At 44.5% G+C, this 19,921-nt stretch overlaps 1 protein-coding gene across 1 annotated transcript in view; it reads right to left on the bottom strand.

Annotated features, from left to right (window-relative positions):
• Positions 1 to 19,921, bottom strand: part of Scamp1 (secretory carrier membrane protein 1) — an 88,118-nt gene that overhangs the window by 43,299 nt on the left and 24,898 nt on the right. The window contains exon 2 of the mRNA XM_052159717.1: positions 9,988 to 10,065. Coding sequence (XP_052015677.1) covers positions 9,988 to 10,065 — 78 coding nt within the window. The remainder of the gene's footprint in view (positions 1 to 9,987; positions 10,066 to 19,921) is intronic.

Raw genomic sequence — 19,921 nt, 5'->3', positions numbered from 1 at the left:
TATGCTCACAGTAAACCCTACACAGATATTTTCAGCATCTTTATCCATCACAGTAAGGCACTGGAAGTAAGTACACTCCCTTCGGTAGGTCAACGGATCCTTAAACACAGTAGACCCAAGGTAGAATACTATGCAGTGCTAAAAAGAAATGAGCCATCAAGCTATGAAAAAACATAACCGCACACACACACACACACACACACACACACAGACACTCTCAGTCACACACACACACACTCTCAGACACACACACATACAGACACTCTCACACATACAGACACACACACAGAGAGACTCTCAGACACACACACACAGAGAGACACTCAGACACACACACAGACACATACAGACACACACACACAGAGACACTCTCAGACACACACACAGACACACACAGACACTCTCAGACACACATACACACAGACACACACAGACACTCTCAGACACACACACACACACACACACACACACACACACACACACACACCAGGGCTGCATCGTGCACAGTTGCACAGTGCAATGGTAAGATGACTGGTGGCAAAGGTGAAGCTACAGAAATGGAACCGAACAGAAGCAGGGAACCCAAGCACCAGCGGCTGCTGCTGAGGTTGTGGCAGGAGGGCAAGGCTCGGGTCCCCTGTGCTGGCTGGGGTCCCCTGTGCTGTCAATTACAGTGATGGGCCTAGGTCAGCCCACATGTACTCAATCCACAGCAGGCACACAGCTAGGCTGAGTTTCTCTGTGTCAGTCTAGGCTCACTAACTGTAACAAACTGTGTCTCTTTCCCCCCTGAAACAGGGTTTCTCTGTGTAGTCCTGGCTGTCCTCAAACTCCGCCTGCCTCTGCCTCCCAAGTGCTAGGATTAAAGGCGTGTGACACCACTGCCCAGCCTGACAAATTGTGTCAATCTAGAGGTAAAGTGAGACAGCAGACTGGGGCTGGCTGGGGGAAGGGGCAGGAGCAGGTGGGAACCTTCCTCTGGGAAGGGAACACTGCTCTATAAGAACAAAGCCTCTTTAGGAAAAATAGAAATGAAATGATCAAGAGAAACTCAGTAGTACAGAGACTGAAGGGTTTCTCTATGTAGCCCTGGCTGTACTGGATTTGATTTGTAGATCAGGCTGGCCTCAAACTCAGAGTTCCACCTGCCTCTGCCTGTGTGTGTGTGTGGGGGGGGGGGGGGGGGGGCGGTTAAAGGCAGGCCCTACCCCCTGCCCAGGCAACTCCTTTTTCCTACTGGTCATAACTGACTGAAAAGCAACAAAGGGGGCGCGGTGAGCAGAGGGTTCTGTCTAAGTAGAGGAAATGAGGGCTGTTTCTAATCACAGCCTAGAATGTAGCCTCAGGACAATTCAGAATTTAATGACGGGGGAACATGAAGTCGAGGAAATCAGAAAGCTAACAAGTAGGACTGACACACTGGAGGTCCCAGAGACCTTGGAAGACGTGCCAACAAGAGGAGTGATTGAAAGACAAGAGGCAGTAGTCACAGACACATGGACCTCAGCCACAGAGGAGAAATCCTAGAGCGAAGGGAGCAGCTGGGTAAAACTGCTCTGCTACAGAAGAGTCCACAGCCCTGCTCCGGGGCTGCCTGTTGTGTGGAAGACTGTATAGTATGCTGTTGTACGGAGCTATCCTCCCAGCGATTCTGCCTCTAGCTGCACAGGGGTCCATCACGACCAGTCCTGTGGATTACCAGCATTTCCTCACAGAAGGGGTGGGAATGGACTTTAGGTCCTTCTGATAATCCAGCCGTTCCCCTCACCATCATATGCAGTTTTACTCTAACAGCATGTGGCAGAGGAGTCTTGGACAGATGGGAGGGTATACAGACTGGGGAGACCACAGCAGGAGGTTTGTCACTGGGACCTTAGGAGTGGGTAAAGGTTCACTCTCCCCCAGGGCAGGAACATTAGTAACAGCTAGTTTATAACTTTCTCAGGTCTATGACTGTAAAAGTTCATGTAACCTCCTGCATAAATAACACGTCATTTGGGGTAATTTAAATTCATGTTTCTAGGCCATAGCTATTTATTATTTGGTTTAAAATAAACCACTTTTATTTGCCTTTAAAATAATCCCATTACGAGTGGCATATACATTTAATCCAGCACTCAGGAGGCAGAAACCGACAAGATCTCCATGAGTTCAAGGCCAGGCTGTTCTACATAGTGAGTTCCAGGACAGCCAGAGCTACATGGTGAGACCCTGTCTTGGGGAAGAAGGGGGGAATCCAATTTCATGGCGCTGGATACAGCTTAATGGTAGAGTACACGCCTAACCTATTTACACCCTACATTCAGTTCCTCGTACCAAATAAATGGACACACAAAACGATACTGCAGTGACTGCTGCAGAAGTCAACATAAAGGGTCAAGGAAACGAGACATGAGAGTTTGGAAAAATGATCAGAAACAGCAAAATAGGAATGGATTAGAAACACAGATAGTTCTAGTGAGTCAAGATACAAAAACATTAAAAGCAAGTTGTGGAGGTCCTTAGATGTCAGCTACAGTGTCTGCTGGCTCCTAGTTAAAATCTAATGAGATACAAAGGTGGGGAATTTTCAGAATCATGGGAAACAATCTCCTTCATGCCTGGTTTAAAACTGTGAGAGAAAAGTCAACTACTTTTTTGAAAAGGCTGCAGAAGAAGCAGAATTCTAGAGTCTGAATGACTTATCACCCCAAAAGTTCTATGTTGAAACCTAATCCTCAATCAATAGTTTTAGCAGATGAGATATTTAGGTGATGTGGTTCTGAGGGAGAAACACCTGTAAATCCAATCAGTGCCCCTTAAAAATAAGGTAGTAGGGGTGGGTAGCTGCTCTCTTCCACCACGTGAGGGCATAGCAAGAAATGGCACACAGGCCCCAGGAAAGAGTCTTGTCAGCTACTGAATCTGCCCGCCTGTGCACCTGGGAATCTCCAGCCCCCAGAACTGTGAGCCATCAATTCCCATTGTCTATAAATTACCCAGCATAAGGCATTTGGCTACACCTGCAGAGTATAGCACATTACCCTCACGGAATGGCGTTTCCACAGCACAAAGAAGAGGCACTCAAAAGAGAATAAAGGACTTCAAGACTCCTGCAGGACTGGACAGAGTCCAAAGAGCTACGCACACAAGGGAGGCGGGCTGAAGGCCACACAGACACTGTAAGGATTAACCAGCAGCAGAGGAGAACCAGCCCTGGAGTCCTGTTTCCTGGACACTGGCAGGATGACAACAGTCTGGGCAGACTCAGGCGGGTGGTGTTAAAGGCAGGCAGAGGGAGTTCTGACAGAAGCTCCTCCACTTTGACCCTTTTCAAAACTGAGGTGAACAGACAGGAGGGATGCAGCCCTAGTCCTAACATACTAACTCCCAGTGTGGCACTGGGCTCTAAAGGGAGCCCTCCTGATTCTCCCCATGGCTTCACATCTTTGAAATAGAATCCTCCTCCTGAAAGCATTTCAGGGCTTTTAACCCACTTCGAACCAACAAAATACTCAAGTACAACAGTGGTGACAGACTGCCACCCTCCTGATTCTACTATGCTCTAAGAATTTACCTTAGCAGACTGGACTGAGAGGCTCTATGGGATAGACAGAATGGTTATGTCGGGAGACCCATGTATGCCCTGGGAACTGCGGGGGAGATCTGTGCCCCAATGGAGGGCAGCAGCTAACTGCCTGGAAATTGCTTAGACTCTCTGTCACACACAGAGTATGATCTTGGTGAGGAACCTCAAGGAGCCTGGCAGATTCTTCCCCAGTCAAACCCCAGACAAGAACAGAGCACAGGAGGCTGTGGAGATGGATAAGCAGTTAACAATACTGCTCTTCAAGATGATCCAAAGTTGGTTTCCTGCACCCACATGGCAGCTCACAGCAGCCTGTAACTCCAGCTCAGAAGGACCTGACGCCCTCCTCTGGCATCTGTGGGCACCTGCACTCATGTGCACATACCCACAGACATACAATTAAAAATAAATCTTTTAAAAAATACAACATAGACAATACCTTCAATACAGCTTTAGACTGACTAAAGGAGGCAGCTAGCTCTACTGAGCCCAGGCTTCTGACCCTCAGAAACTGTGGGAAATCTTATTATTGCTTCATATCACTGAGTTTGTATAGTTTGTCAAACAACAGAAAACTTGTGTAGATGGCTGTCTTGACCCACTGCGGCGAGGATAACCTAGGAAACCCCGGCATTGTGATCACACAGTCTCCTGACTCCCTCACAACAGTGGAAGGCCGAGTCGGGGTCTCAGTGAGGTTTGCTTTGTAGGGAGCTGGATGGCTTTGGCTGAAGCAAACAGCATAGTAGACTAGGACCGAGGCAAGCCTAGATGGGTAACCTGGACCACGCTGGGCCTCCTCCTCAGTTCCTCTACAAGCCAAAAATGGAGACAGGCTAAGTTCTAGTCAGCTGGCCCCATGTGCCAGACTACGTATAGGATATACAAGAGAGTAGCTAAGTTCATCTGATCGCTAAGGAAATAATTCCCTAACAGGATAAAAAGTAGTCTGAAGACAGACAGGCGGCCTTGCGTCTCTGGAAGGCCACCACTGTGCCGTGCTGCAGGTTTCTCAATGAGGGCAGCTTGGTTTCAGCTAAAAAGACAGACAGGTAAAGCTCTTCAAGGAGTGAGGATGTGGCCACTGATTAGATACAGGAAAGGATGCTATCTGAGCCCAAGAACATCAGTACTTTTAGCCACTAGGACACTCAGAGAACAGAAGCACAGTGTCACTAAAGGAGTCGGAAACTAACACTGGCTCTGGAGAAAGGTACCAGGCTCCCAGGATGCCAGGCCAGGCCAAGAGCTGCAGAGAGAAAAGGACAGGTACAAGAGGCACATAGGTGTCAAATGGAGAGAGGGCATCGCAGTGTTAGAAACAAGAACTGCTCTATGCAATCACAGTCAGTCCTGCAGCTAAAAGCTTCATCGACAGGAGGAACTATTTATCTCAATGCTTTCCTCCCTGCCTCTGTGTGAGACATGAACAAAGCCCAAAGGAGCTCAGATGCATGCCTGCAGCTACCACTAACCAGCAGTCAGAGCTGGGCTAACAGCAGGTCCAGCAGTCAGAGCGGGGCTAACAGCAGGTCCAGGCCCCGTCTACTGCATGGCCTGTGTGGATGTTAGAGACAGTTCTTTCTTAGACAAGCCAGTTATTGATGTCCCTTACGGTTAGGATGACTGCCTGGCTATCTCCTTCTCATGGTTCTTTCTGCTGGAAGGTATAGATAGATATGTGAGAGAACTGCACATGGTACAACAAAGCAGAAGGCAAACCAACCCTCTGCAAGGAACAGAAACATGGCAGCAAGTGAGGCCCTAAGTCTCTAAGGACTTCTATCTAGAGCACGACATTCCAGCCCCATGTGTCCTCAGTATTTACCTTTTAATATCTGTCAGAAGAAAACCTATCAGACCATTACCTGGATGAGGGAAGTGTTCCTGATCAGTTCTCAAGGATCAAATCATTGCCCCAGCAACTCAGACGGTCGAGCGGGGACCACCTAGCACATGATATTTGTGCATGGTCTCTGTGACAAAAGGCACCTCACACTCAAGCAACACAGACTACGTCACAACTCAAGATGGCTTCATTAAAGCACATCTCAAGTCAGACCCCGTCCACTTCAAGTGCTCAGAGCCCCCACACCAGTGGACACGTCTACATTATATGGCTCTGCTGAAAACTCTTGAATTTATAACTGTCTGAGTCAAAAATTATAAAAGTATTCAACTTTTCATTCTATAGTCTTTAACTACCTGAAGTTTTCTTTCCAAAAAAAATTACACATCGTAAGTCTTCTTTTGACATTATAACTACATCATTTCCTCTCCTGTTTCCTCTCCAAATCCTCCCATATACTCTTCCTTGGTCTCTTTCAAAGTCATGGCCAAAGTGCTGGCTTATGACAACTTTATAAAAACTAAGGTCATCAGAAAGGAGGAAGTTTCAATTAAGAAAACTGTTTCAGCCTGGAAGGTGGTGGCACACATCTTTAATCCCAGAACTCAGGAGGCAGGCGGATCTCTCTGAATTCGAGACCAGCCAAGTCTACAGAGTTGAGTACCAGGACTATACAAAGAAACCCTATGATAGACAGACAGACAGACAGACAGAGAAGGGAGAATGATGAGATTGTAGACAAGAGAAAGAAGGGGAAATGATGAGGTTGTAGACAAATCTGAAGAGAATTTTCTTAATAAATAATTGATGTCTGAAGGCCCAAGCCCATTGTGGGTGGTACCATCCTTGGGTTGGTGGTCTTGGATTCTATAAGCAGATTGAGCAAGCCACGGGGAATATGGTGGTTTGAACAGGTGTGGCCCCATAAATTCATATGTTTGACTGCTGGGCCCAAAGGGAGTGGTGTATTAGGAATTGTGGCCATGTTGGAGGAAGTGTGCCCCTATGGTGGCAAGCTTTGAGGTATCCTGTGCTCCAGTTTTGTCCAGTGTGGCACACGGCCCCCTTCTAATGCCTGGGAATCAAGATGAAGAACTCTCATCTCCATCGCTAGAACCATGTCTGCCTGCCATGCTCCCACCTTGGTGATAATGGACTGAAGCTCTGAACCTGTAAGCCAGCCCCAGTTAAATGTTTCCCTTTATCAGAGTTGCCTTGGTCATGGAGTCTCTTCACAGCAGTAAAACCCTAACTACGACAGGGAGCAAATCAGCAAGCAGCACTCCTCCATGACCTCTGTATAGTTCCTGCCCTGTCCGAGTTCCTGTCCTAACTTTCTTCAGTGATGAAGAGTAATGAGGACATAGAAGCCAAATAAATCCTTTCCTGCCCAAGTTGCTTCAATCATGATGTGTCATCTCAGTAACAGTAAGTCTAAGGCAGCCTCTTTTTCATTACTTGCTGTTACATACATATATGTCTATACATATATATTCCTAACTACCCCCACCTTCGTCTGTATAATGTTACATTTATGATGTTTGCAGGGCTGAGCATCTGGTGTTGGATAACCAGTTGGAATGCTCTTCTCTACGGCAGACTACTTCTCCCTCTCTGAGCATTCCTTAGCTGCCTGGAGTTCTTTGTGTAGGGTTGAGACCACCTAGCTTTCTACTGCCCACTTTGGCATGTCACTGTTGCTGTCCTTGTTTAAGCAGTCATGCTGGTGAGACTGTTTGGATGATGCTTCTTGCATTCCTAGGAGACATAATTTCACAGCAAACTCCCTGATCTCATAGTCTTTCTTCTGAAATGTTCCCTGAGCCTTAGGTGGGAGTTGATTTGTAGATGTATCCATTGGAACTGGGTTTCATAGAACAGGGTCTCATGTAGCTCTAGCCCGTTTGTGCTCCCTAGTGGGACAGGCTGGCCTTGAACTCACAAAGATCCACTAGCCTCTGCCTTCCGAGTGCTGGTATTAAAGGCACATACCATCATGCCTTGATTGAAATCATTAAGATTCATTTTTTTTATGTGTACAAGTGTATTGCCTGTGTGTGTGTATGTGTATGTGTGTGTGTGTGTGCATGTGTGTGTACACACACTTGCATGCCATGAGCCTGGTGCCCATGGAAGGCAGGAGGCATCCAATTCCTGGGAACTAGAGCTACAGATGGTTGTTCACTACCATGCAGGTGTTGGGAACTGAGTCCATGTCTTCTGGAAGAGCAGCCGTTGTTCCTAAAGGCTAAGCCAGCTTCCTAACCCCGAAAAACCTACTTTTAATAAAATAATGTTAACATTTTAAATCTCAGCAAGATTATACACTCAGCCATCCTGCTGTAGAATCTGCCTGCTTGACCTAAAGTAACGCATCACATCCTTATGCAACAGTCTAGAAGTGTCCATGTCACAAATACCTTCTAAAACAAATCTGAATACACTAATCAAGTAAAACAGTATTTGGACAAAAGTCAGACACATCATTTAATTCAATTAGTCAAGGAATCTTAGGGGCTGTCAAGTACAACTCCAGTCACTTTCCTCACAGCCGGCTTCCGAAGATGCAAAGTTGATTTTGAGGTTTCCTTCTTCCACCCCTCACACATTACAGATTTTTATAAAAGTCTCCCTAGCACCTTTAAGACTAACTCAAATTCCTCAGTAAGGGCACTTGCTGCTCTTGCAAAGGCCCTAGGTTTGGTGCCCAGCACCCACTAGACAGCTCACACTTATCAATGAACCCGGAGGAGCCAAGGCCCTCTTCTGACCTCCGCCAACATTGCGGGCACACGGGGCCCATGCAAGCAGAAACACCCATACACATGAAATAAAACACACCTTAAAAAATACGGATGCGGCACGAGCGTCATGGGGTTCTTTGACAGTGATGGTGCTCCTGGCACTGATGTGGTGTGTGTGCTCACAAAGCCAACAGCAGCCTCAGCGTTAGACACTCTCACTACAGCCTAGCTAGACGCTCTTCCAGAAAGCCTTTCCGGGACTGCAGAGACTCAACATATAGGATCATAATTTCCCATCTTAGGTTTCATTTATCCAGAATATCCTCTTTGAATGTATGTGAAGTTTTTTTAATCCTATTTAGGTGACAATCTTTCCAAAGGCCAGGACTTCTACTCCTCAGTCATTTATCTCTGAAGAGAACATGGTGTGTGCTGGCTAGTTCTATGTCAACTGGGCATAAGCTAAAGTCTTCTGAGAAGGAGCCTCAAGAAAATGACTCCATAAAATTCGGCTATAGACAAGGCTGTAGGGCATTTTTTACATTAGTGGTTGAGGGCCTATCCCACTGTGGGCGGGGCCACGCCTGGGTTCTATAAGAAAGCAGGCTGAGCAAAGGAGCAGCAGCTGTGCTTCCAGAAGATGAGGACTAAGTTCCCAACACCTGCATGGTACCGAGCAACCATCCCTAGCTCCAGTTCCCAGGAATCGGATGCCTCCTTCCGGCTTCTCCACCAGGCTCATGTGTACACGTACGTACACACACACACACACACACACACACACCCTGAAGCACCTAGGGACACAAAGCTACCAATTACCTCATTAACATACCACAAATTCCAAATGTTTTAGGATCTATATACCCAGAACTGAGGACAGGGACCAAGTATATTTACGTTTTTAATTACAACTTTGTACAAAGCTCCTATAGAACTAAGGAGTCAATAAAATACACATTGAGAAAACCCCCAAGGAAATTCTACATTATCTTTCAAAATGATCTTCTACACTATGAAACATACTCACCAGAAGAGGTGATCACCAGTTAAGGATCTTTATAATGATGAAAATCCACATATATAACTCAAGTATCCATGGGGTGACTAATATTTTCAGAGTCACAGTTGTTTATACCTAGGGACCTGGTACATACAATTGTCTAAGATATGGACAAAGCTTCAGAAGACAACATTATTTTAAAGCTACTTCAAAAGTTCTAAAATCTTGATCAAATAAAATTATAAAAAAGGCTTTAAGAAAAAGCCCTACCTGTAACTGGTTATGACCCTGCCACACGGCAGAACATAGTGTTTTACACCTTACTGAGCACACTGAGTCGCAGAGCGCCCATCAGGGGAATTCTTCTCATTCCTCTAAGCAACACTGAATTTTGAGAGGAATAAAGTTTTTTCCTAGAGCAAGTAGGCTTCCAGAAGGAAACTCCTACAGCAGCAGGTGACTCAAATGACAAGCACATGAATGTCACCGGCAGTCCCCATCCTAAGACAGCATCGCCCACATTCCCACAAAGGCAGCACCAACATTTCCCAATGCTGTAAGTATTGTGAGGAGGTCCATACAACACTTTAATGTACAGACTGGAAGAGGAAATCCCAGGAACTTCCCTAGAACCATCATGGTAATTTCTGGTTACCACCAAGGTCCTTCCCATAAAAGAAAACAATCTTAACTTGCTGAATTCTAAACAACACATTCACACAGCTTGTTTTACATTCACTTAATCCATCAGCTGAAAAAAAGTAATTAAAATTTCCCCTATTTAACTTCCATTTAAACATTTAAAAGTGCAAAAAATAAATGTTACCGTTCTAGAGTCGGAGAAAGGATTATATTCATCAAGTCCCGGTGGCACATTTCTTGTCACCTGTGTGACAGATGGGTCCTGGAAAAGGAATTAAAAGAGAAAAAAATACGAGTTAATAATTAAGACACAATTTTGATATTCACATACTATTTGCTTTATCTGAACCTTTGGTCACTCAGCAAACCAAAGCAAACTGAAAGTACTGTCAGATGTATTCAACGTTCCAACAAAGGAATATTTAAACCTGCAGCCCTCACACCCTCAAAGAACAACAAATAAAACATGTGTTAGATGCAAGTCAGCTACTAGTCTGTCTATAAAGATTGAAGTAGGCCCACCCACTTGCTGTGTGGCGCTGACTGCCGAGGACACTTTGGTTAAACCTACCATTTGTAAGATCAACATAAAGTTCATACCCTCACCCAGTTATGACACAGGGTCTCACTCTATAGCCCAGGCTGGCTTTGAACCCTTGGTGGTCCTACTGCCCCAGCTTCCTGAATGTTGGCCATTAGATTCATAACTCACCATATCAGGCTTCATGGTCTCCTTTTTATTTTTGCAATGGTTTATTATTTTGAGAATTTGATACATGAGTAATTATCTACATCATTCCCACCCCCTTTCTCTAAAACCTCCTATGTTCTACCTCCCAAATCATAATCTCTTCTTTAATTACTGTTGCTGTGTGTGTGTGTGTGTAAATATACATGCACACAGGTATATATTGAGAGATATGCATGAATATGTATATATTGCTGAATCAAGCATGGCCTTGGTGAGGCATGGGCCTCTGTGAGTATAGAAGGCTGCTTAGGGGTAAAGCTTATTTGAATAATAATACACATCATGTTTATGTTCCTCCAGGAAAGTTTTTTCAGTTAAGGTTAATGTCTCCATGACAATCAGAGACAGCATGAAACTGGGAGGCAAAGGTGTGGTTAATGTCTCAGTAAAATGGTAAATACTGGGATCTTTAGGACAATCCTTGAGGCTGTGGAAAAGAACTCTAAAAACATGAGTCTGAAAATATATAATTTCTCAATTATGCAAAAATATAAGAATGTAATATGAATTGTATAAGGATCTTCACAGATCTACAAGAACAGAGGCAACTGCATTATGAGCCAGCTCATCAGAAAGATGCTAAGGAAGGTAATAAAGAGATTTGGGGAGTGGGGATTGCAGGGCAGGATCCCACCCAGCCAAGTGTTTTTTTTTTTTTAAGCTTACAAAAGTAGCTGGATTCCAGAATTTAAGGACAGCCTGGAACAGAGCTAATTTAGGTCCAGGTGTGGTCAGAATGGCAATCTCAGAACAGGGGGCCCCACCCAGCTAAGTTTACAAAGAGGGCAGATCACTGAACCTTTTTTTTTTTTTTTTTTTTTTTGCAATGTTAAAAAAAAATGCACTTGCAGTCCTTTTTATTTATTTATTTTCTTAAGAGTCAAGGAGCTAAAGTCCTGGCAACTTGTGGGATAGTTAAGAGGGAACCTGGAATAAATAACTGAGTTGATATGTGAATAAAAAACAAAACTGGGCTTTGGGTCTGCATGAGATGAGCCAGCAGAAAGATTTTTTTTCTAGAATTTTTTTCTAGAATGTTTTTCTAGCGAAAGCTGAACAGTCTAGAGATCTCTTTAATTTTTAATAGGATTTTTTTTTTTAATTTTAGTAGAAAGTCCATGGAAAGGGAATGCAGCACTTTAGAATTTTTTTAAAATAGGATTTCTGACCTGGGTCCTGGGTCAGAAATCCCAAGAATTGCTTAGAGAGCTGACAGAGCTCCCTTAGAATGTTTTCTAGCAGCTACCCAGAGAAGACTGTCTGAAGAACAAACAGAGCTTAGTTAGAATTTTTTCTGGCATTCTGATTTTCATTGGAAAATGCAAGGATTACTTTTAGAATTTTCCTAACTCAATTTCTGACTTGAATTTTTTATAGCACCTTTTCAGTCTTCAGTCAGAAAACCCATGAGCCATGCAGAGAACTTGTAGAATTTTACTAGCAGAGAGAGCTGTCTCAACTAGAGAGCAGTCTCGAACAGAAAGCTAGCTGTCTCAACCACAGTTTTTTAGAATAGAAAAAAAAAAATGCTGTCTAGAGCAGAGCAGAACAGAGAGAAAGAGAAAGAGAGGGAGAGGGGAAGGGGGAGAGGGAAGGGAAGAGGAGGGTGAGAAGGAAGGGGAGGGGAGGGGGAGAGGGAAGGGGAGAGGAGGGGTAATGGGGAGGGGGAGGGAGGAATCTAAAGAGCTCTCTATAGAGAGCAATCTAGGGAGCCATCTCAGGCAGGCAGAACACAGGTGGTCAGCTTGGATCAGTGATATTTGATTTGGGGTTCTTTTAGCCACTCCAGACACGCCTTCTTTCATAAACCCTCTCCAAGGCGAGGCTGGTCCTTGGGATACATAACCTATAGAGTGCATGTGTTCATGTGTTTGTGTATCCAAGGCTGACCACCTGAGGTCAGTTAACCTCCCGGGAAGCTCATCACTGAAGAAAGGTTTCACTCTCAGCAGTTACTGACCGGCATAGTGCTTTCTCTACTGACCCCCCCATAGCGCTTTCTCTACTGACCCCCCATAGCGCTTTCTCTACTGACCCCCCCCCATAGCACTTTCTCTACAAGTAGGATGGTCCTCATTTTAAAAATAGTACATCCAACAGTTTTCCCAACTTCAGATTAAATACATTAGAAATCAACTTCATATACAGCCAACATCTAGACCATTCCTCTGACTTTTCTCTATGCCAGTATCACTAATTGTCTGTAGTTTATTTTTCTACTTGGCCTAGGCTCCCCCCCCTTCCAAATACATTAGCACACTTTCCTAGCCTTTCAAATCTTTAAATATTAAGGTTTCCTATAAAAATTACTAAATTACAAAATTCTATTTTATTTTCTTCAATTTTGAGTGTCAAACACAAATATAATGAACATGCCAAATAAAACCAACTACAGACTTTGCATGAAATGAAGTTCATCATCTTTCAACCACTGGTTTATGTAACAAATGAAACCGACTACTCCACCCCAACCCAGTCCTCTTCCAGAGGACTCAGGTTCAATTCCCAGCACACAGGCAGTTTGAAACTGCCTGTAACTTCAGTTCCAGGAGTCTGATACCCTCACACAGATATACACACAGGCAAAACACCAATGCACACACAAAAAGATAATTTTAAATAGGTAAAAGAAAATCTGTGTTTCTAACAAGTTCTCCCGTCATGCAGCTCCTATGGGACCTACGGCCCTGCCAAGTACAACTCCAGTCCATTTTCCTCACAGCCGGCTTCTGAAGATGCAAAGTTGATTTTGAGGACTCCTTCTTCCACCCCTCACACATTACAAATTTTTTAAGTCTCCCTAGCAACTTTAAGACTAAATTCAAATATCTCAGATAAAATATGTAAGGCTTCTGAGCACCAGCCCAGCCCCTGCCTATTTCTCCAGCCTTGCCATCTCTCAGTCACCTCACCTTGGCATCGCCCCTGCCCCACCGCCCCCAGAAAAGGACCAGCTGCTGCAGGCACCACACAGCTGTGGGGAAAGACCAGCCTGGCTCAAGAACCAAAAAGATGAAAAGTTTAACATTTAAAGGTTTAAGTGATCTATCACAAGAAATCATTCCAAAAACTTTACCAAATTTAGAGGAGGAAATCAGCTCTCAAAAAAAAAAAAAAAAAAAAAAAAAAACAACCACAAACCAACCAACCAACCAACCACAAGAGAAGAATGCCTGCAGACATCTCACAGTCAGGAAGTTGAAACTACAAAGGAAGCCATAGTAAAGAGGAAAAGGGGTTTAGGGGCAACTCAGTGGGGGTGCCCTTGCCTACTCTGCACAACAATAGTTCAGACCTCAGCATCTGAATGTAAACTTAACTAAAATAAAACAAAATAAAACAAAACAAGCTTTAAGGAGAAAACATCAACACATGGACAAAGGCAAACACATCAGATCTCAATGTGCAACTCAAATAACCACAGAAGCAAGGGGCACATACTTCACTCCAAAGGAAACAAATACCACTCAAGACAGCTTCAGATAGCAAAGCCACCTTTTAAAAACTGATGAAGAGATGTGATGGTTTGTATATGCTCTGCCCAGGGAGTGAGAGGCACTGTTAGAAGGTGTAGCCCTTCCCTAGGTAAGGCCCTAAATGGCTTCTCATACTGAGTCCCGCCTGGGACTGCAGTCTATGTCTTGTCTTTGGAATTCACACCTGCTCCCATTTTTTCAAGCTGGCTTGCTGTCCCTACTGAGGTGGACAGGCTAGAGTGACAGCAGGGAGTGTCCCTTGGGCAGCAGGTAGGAGGCTGTGGGGCCAGATGCCGAGGACAGAAGCTTCTCTCTGGGTTCCACTGTCAGCCCATGTAAGGATCATTCTTCCACCTCCCAGAGTGGTTGATTGCTGGACCGAGAAGAGGGCTCTGTTTGGTGTATAGGACAACACTGGAATCCTGGGGAATTTCCAAAAGCATCCAAAAGAACTGATCAAGAGCCCAGTATGGCTTCAAGGCTGGAGAGGGAATGAATTGCAGCATTGTATCCAAAAGATGAAAATGGTGGGAAACAGTATGTTCATCAAGGACCTGCACAACCTTAACAAGCGCATCAGCTATTTCTACAAACACTTTTAACCGGCATGGGAAGTACAGATAGGACAGGAAATTTGTCACCCTGGAGAGGGGAACAGGACTTATCCCAGAAAGAGCTTTGTGTGCTCTCTGCAATAAAAACGGGGCTTCTTTGGGAAAAAAAAGGTGTGGCCCTGTTGGAGTGGGTGTGGCCTTGTTGGAGTAGGTATATCACTGTGGGTATGGCTTTAAGACCCTCATCCCAGCTGCCTGGGAGTCAGTATTCTGCCATTAGCCTTCACATGAAGATGTAGAACTCTCAGCTACTTCTACACCATGCCTATCTGATTGCTGCCATGCTCCTGCCTTGATGATAATGGACTGAACCTCTGAACCTGTAAGCCAGCCCCAATTAAATGTTGTCCTTTATAAGACTTGCCTTGGTCATGGTGTTTGTTCATAGCAGCAAAACCCTAAGACAGAAGTTGGTACCAGGAGTAGGTATTGGCCATGCTTTTGTTTAGAGCAATGTGGATTTTGGGACTTTGGAAAGCAGTGGAATGCTTTAAATGGGGCTTAATAGGCTACCCTAGTGGGAATATGGAAGACTTTGTTGCTGAGGATGACTTGAACTGTGGAAGCCTGGCTCTGGAGGTTTCAGAGAATTTTAATAGGTTGCTGAGAGACTGTTCTTATGGTATTTGGGTGAAGAATGTGGCTGTTTTTTGCCCTTTCCTAAATAGTCCACCTGAGGCTAAGGTAAAGAGATTTATATTAATTGCATTGATAAAGGAAGTCTCAAAAAAGCCCAGCAGAGGCTCTGTTCTCTGGCTAAGTCTCATACAGAGTGCTTTAAACAAGCACAGCAAGCTGAGAGAGGAAAAATATAAAATGCATGGTTCAAGTATTACAGGGGCATCAGGAAGTAGAACGGAGCTGAACCCTATGTTCAAGGCGATAAATTAAGGGAGTGGGACAATGGGACAAGATCCTACGCAGCTAAATTTAGTTCCAGGCATGGTGGTACACACTTTAGTCCCAGGAGACAAAGCCATGCAAATCTCTGAGTTCTAGGCAATTCTGCAGAGCAAGTTCTAGGACAGCCAGGCTTAGGCCATGAGGAAGCTGGAAACAGAAAGCTGGTGATAGACTATGCTGGTTAACTGGAGCTTAGAAATTAGTGGTGATTTTTTTTTCCGGTTTTTTGGATTTGGTTTTGTTCGAGACAGGGTTTCTCTGTGTAGCCCTGGCTGTCCTGGAACTCACTCTATAGATCAGGCTGGCCTCGGACTCAGAAACCCACCTGCCTCTGCCTCCCAGAGTACTGGGATTACAGGCATGTGCCGCCACCACCAGCAGTGGTGATTAAGAAGAGACCAGCATCATTAAGGTGAAATCTTCTGGGAAATGAGGGCACAAAGAAGCTGTGTGCCAGAGATAGCCAAGATTGTATCTCACGCTGCAGCTGCACTTGGTAATGTGTAAGAATCACCCAGGTGGTACTGGTTTTGAAGGCATGACGAGGTCATGAAAAGCAGCTGAGGCTTGACACTATGAGAAGCCATGGAAGGCCATTAGTGAAGGTGTAGCCTCAGTTGCAGTTGATGGCCCAGGAGTGAAGGGGTCGTGCAAAGGAGTTGGAGGCTTGGCACCATGAAGAGAGCCTATGAGAGGCTATAGGTGAAGCCTCGATGCAGTAGAAGACTCCAGCATATTGGAGTTGCCAGTACCATGGGATGACCTCCAAGAACAGCAGCAGCAGTGGAGTGGATCAACCTGAGCTTAGAATGCTAATGAAGAGGTCAGCTCAAAAACTTTGGAAAATTCCACCAGACCTCTCCCCTCTGGAAGGGAGGGGCTAGATTAAATTCCTTAGACCACAGGGACCAACCTGGCCACCTTCCCAGAACCAACAGTTGGCCACCTACCTCATTCCCTGGAGACCAATCAGTTTAAAAGTCACATTGTTCTGCCAATCACATTGTGCCTAATGGTGGTTGTCCTGAGAACTGTATAAAGGCTCACTGGATGGGCTGTGCATGGTCGTTCTTTCTCTCCATGTGCAGGGCGACCCCAACATGTTGGAACAAAAAATTCTTCTTGCTTTTTGCATTGATTTCCAACTCTGTGCTGTTCACTCAAGAGGTCACTGGTAAGCTAAGGCTCGACAGAGTCTTACACTACCAAGGGCAGAGCTAGAGCAGTGATGTCATTCCTTTGGAGGAGCCCAGAAGATCATGTGTAGATCCCAGACATTCAAACAAGAAGCTCTAACATTGAAGTTACCTTGGAGACCCCAAGATGTTTGAGATGCCAGAGCCATGGGCTATCTGCTGAGGAAAGCTGCTAACAGGGAGCTGAACCACCCAGGAGAAAGAAGTTTGTTGCAGTCAACAGAGATGTAAAAAGGAGTTGGAGAGCTGAAGACTGCTTTGACATCAGACATGGAACAGAGTTTGATATTTTCCCAGCTCATTTCCTGTCTTGCTTTTGGGATTACAATTAAGTGAGTGGATGAATCTCAGAAGAGACTTTGAACTTTGGATTTTTTTTTTTATTGTTGAGACTACTATAGACTCTGGGGGCTTTTGAAGTTAGACTAAATGTATTTTGCATTATTCTATGTTTAGGTGTGGCCCCCATAGACTCATATGTTTAAACAAATCTATGGGGCAGGGAGTGGAGTGATGGCTTGTATATGCTCTGCCCAGGGAGTGACACTTTCAGCTGTTGTGGCCCTGTTGGAGTAGGTGTGTCACTGTGGATGTGAGCTATAAGACACTCATCCTAGCTGCCTGGATGTCAGTATTCTGCTAGTAGCCTTCAGATGAAGATGTAGAACTCTCAGGTCTTCCTGCCCCTTGCCTGCCTGGATGCTGCCATGTCCCTACCTTAATGATAATGGACTGAACCTCTGAATCTGTAAGCTAGCCCCAATTAAATGTTGTCCTTATAAGAGTTGCCTTGGTCATGGTATCTGTTACAGCAGTAAAACCCTAACTAAAACCAGAGAGAAGAACATATCAAGACAGTACAAACTGAAGCAAGTTATAATAACCAAACTACCACTGTGTATAGAAATGCTATATATACCCAGAAGGCAAAGGCAATCTTCCTCAGGGAAGACTGGACAGCGAAGTACCAATCTCTTTAGAGGAATGGATGAAGAAAGGGGCATAGGAATGAGTCAGTCATGTAAGCCAGCAACCCTGTGACTAAACCCCTCTTAATGATAACCTCATTTAGAAATCATAAATATGCAAAGGAGGCCTGATTCCATTAAAAACAGATCCAGGTAGATGAGATGGCTCAGTGAATAAAGGCACTCGGCAGCCTGTGTTTGATCCCTGGAAATCCCACAAAGGGAGAAGGAGAAAACCAAAAGTATCCTTTGACTTCCACAACACAGTTCAGGCACATGCATATGCACACACCCATAAATAATAAAACTTATAAAACAAGGTTCAATTATATTGGTTTTAGCCAAAAGAATAAGACAGGTTGAATATAAGAACTCTAGAGCATCTGTACCATAGACAACACTGTTCTCTACTTAAAGGGCCCACAGGGCTGCACTAGAGTCTTAAACTTGATAAACATTCTAGCAATACAACAAGATATCAGAATCATAGCTGTTCTATGACCAGAAGCACAGTTTCTGGTGTGAAAACTAAGCAAATAATCCTAATAAAAATCTCATTTGCAATGGCTTCAAAAACATAAAACACCTAGGAATAAACCTCAGCAAAGGGGTGGAAGGTCTCCTTAATGAAGATGAATCTAAAGAGAACTAGACAACTAGGCAGACCGCCATGCTGTGGGGCAGCAGAGGAAAAAGTGTAACAGTGTATTATCAGAAATGATGTAGACAGTCAATGCAATCTCCATCAAAATTCCAGTGACATTCACAGAACTAAAAAACAATCTTTAAAAAGTCTTAAGGAAGCACAGAGGACCCAACAAGCATAGGAATCCTAAGCAGAGAAAGCAATGTTGGAGATATCTCAAATTACACTACAGTAACAAAAACTATGGAGTTCACAAAAGGGACAGTGACACCAACTATGCAATGGAGGTTCCAGAAAGAAGCCCACACAGCTGTGGCCACCTGGTTTTTGACAACGGTGCCGTTCAGAAGCCTACGCTGGAAAAAGCCAGCCGCTGCAACAAGGGCCACTCTGGGAAGCTGAATGGCCTCTGCACCTTGCCCTCTGACCCAGAGGGCAATTCCATTCAATATAGATTAAAGAAATTATCGTGAGACCTGAAACTTTGAAACTAGAGGGAAACACATGTAAAGCACTTCAAGATGCAGGCACAAGCAAAGTGTCTCTGAAAAAGATATTAATTAGAAGAGCTGACAAGGGATTGTATAAAATAAAAGGGCTTTGCACAGCCACGGAAACCTCTACCAGAAGGAAGGGATAATTTTACCCCAAAGGAGACCTTTGCTACCTACATCAGATGGGATTAAAGTAAAAATTAAATCCGCCCCCCATCATCCACTCAATAAATGGGACCTCAATGAACTGTATACAGTTCTTTAAAGAAGGAATACAGATGGCCAAGAAGTATCTTAGCAAGTCTTCACCATCCTTCACCACCAGGGATGCAATTGAAACTGCTGGAGAGTCCCTTGCTCCCCAGTCACCAAGGCCACTATTAGAAAAACCAAATGTCAGTAAATGCTGACAAGGATGACGAAAGGATGAGGAACCCTCATTTTCTGATGCTAAGAATGCAAACTGGCACAGGCCCTACAGAAATCCATGTGCAGGCTGCTCAAAAAAATGGAGCACAGAGCCACCAGGCAGCAGCCCCACCACACCCAGATACATACGGGGGCTCGGGGTCAACATGCCACAGATACATCTGCAGGTTCTCTTTTACTGCTGTACTATTCACAATGACAAGCTATAAACCAACTTACACGCCCACCAACAGGTGAACAGATAGAGTGATGGTAAATTCTGTCACAAAGAAAAAAAAATGGACCAAGACAAGCATCACCATGTTAAGCAAAATAAGCAAGACACAGAAATACCTGTGCTTCTCTCATATACAAAATCTAGATTTAAATTTATACACACATCTATGTATATTCCTATATATAACTCATGAAACTAGAAAGAGGCCGAGGAGGTGGGAAAGAGATCACAGAAGGGCAAGACAAGAGGCCACAGAATACAAGTCACATGAAACAAAAGTAGCCTTTGGGAAACTGAGAAGGACCAGCAGGAAGGGGCGGGGCAGACAAAGGAGAGCACAGCAAACTGGGGCGGGAACAGCTCAGCTCGTGGTTCTGTACAGCTTAAGTGTTAAACACTTTCAAAAGTAAAGAGGAAAGCAAAG

Source organism: Apodemus sylvaticus, chromosome 16, assembly GCF_947179515.1.
Source record: "Apodemus sylvaticus chromosome 16, mApoSyl1.1, whole genome shotgun sequence".
Lineage (NCBI taxonomy): Eukaryota > Metazoa > Chordata > Mammalia > Rodentia > Muridae > Apodemus > Apodemus sylvaticus.
This window is presented reverse-complemented; position numbering and strand designations above follow the sequence as displayed.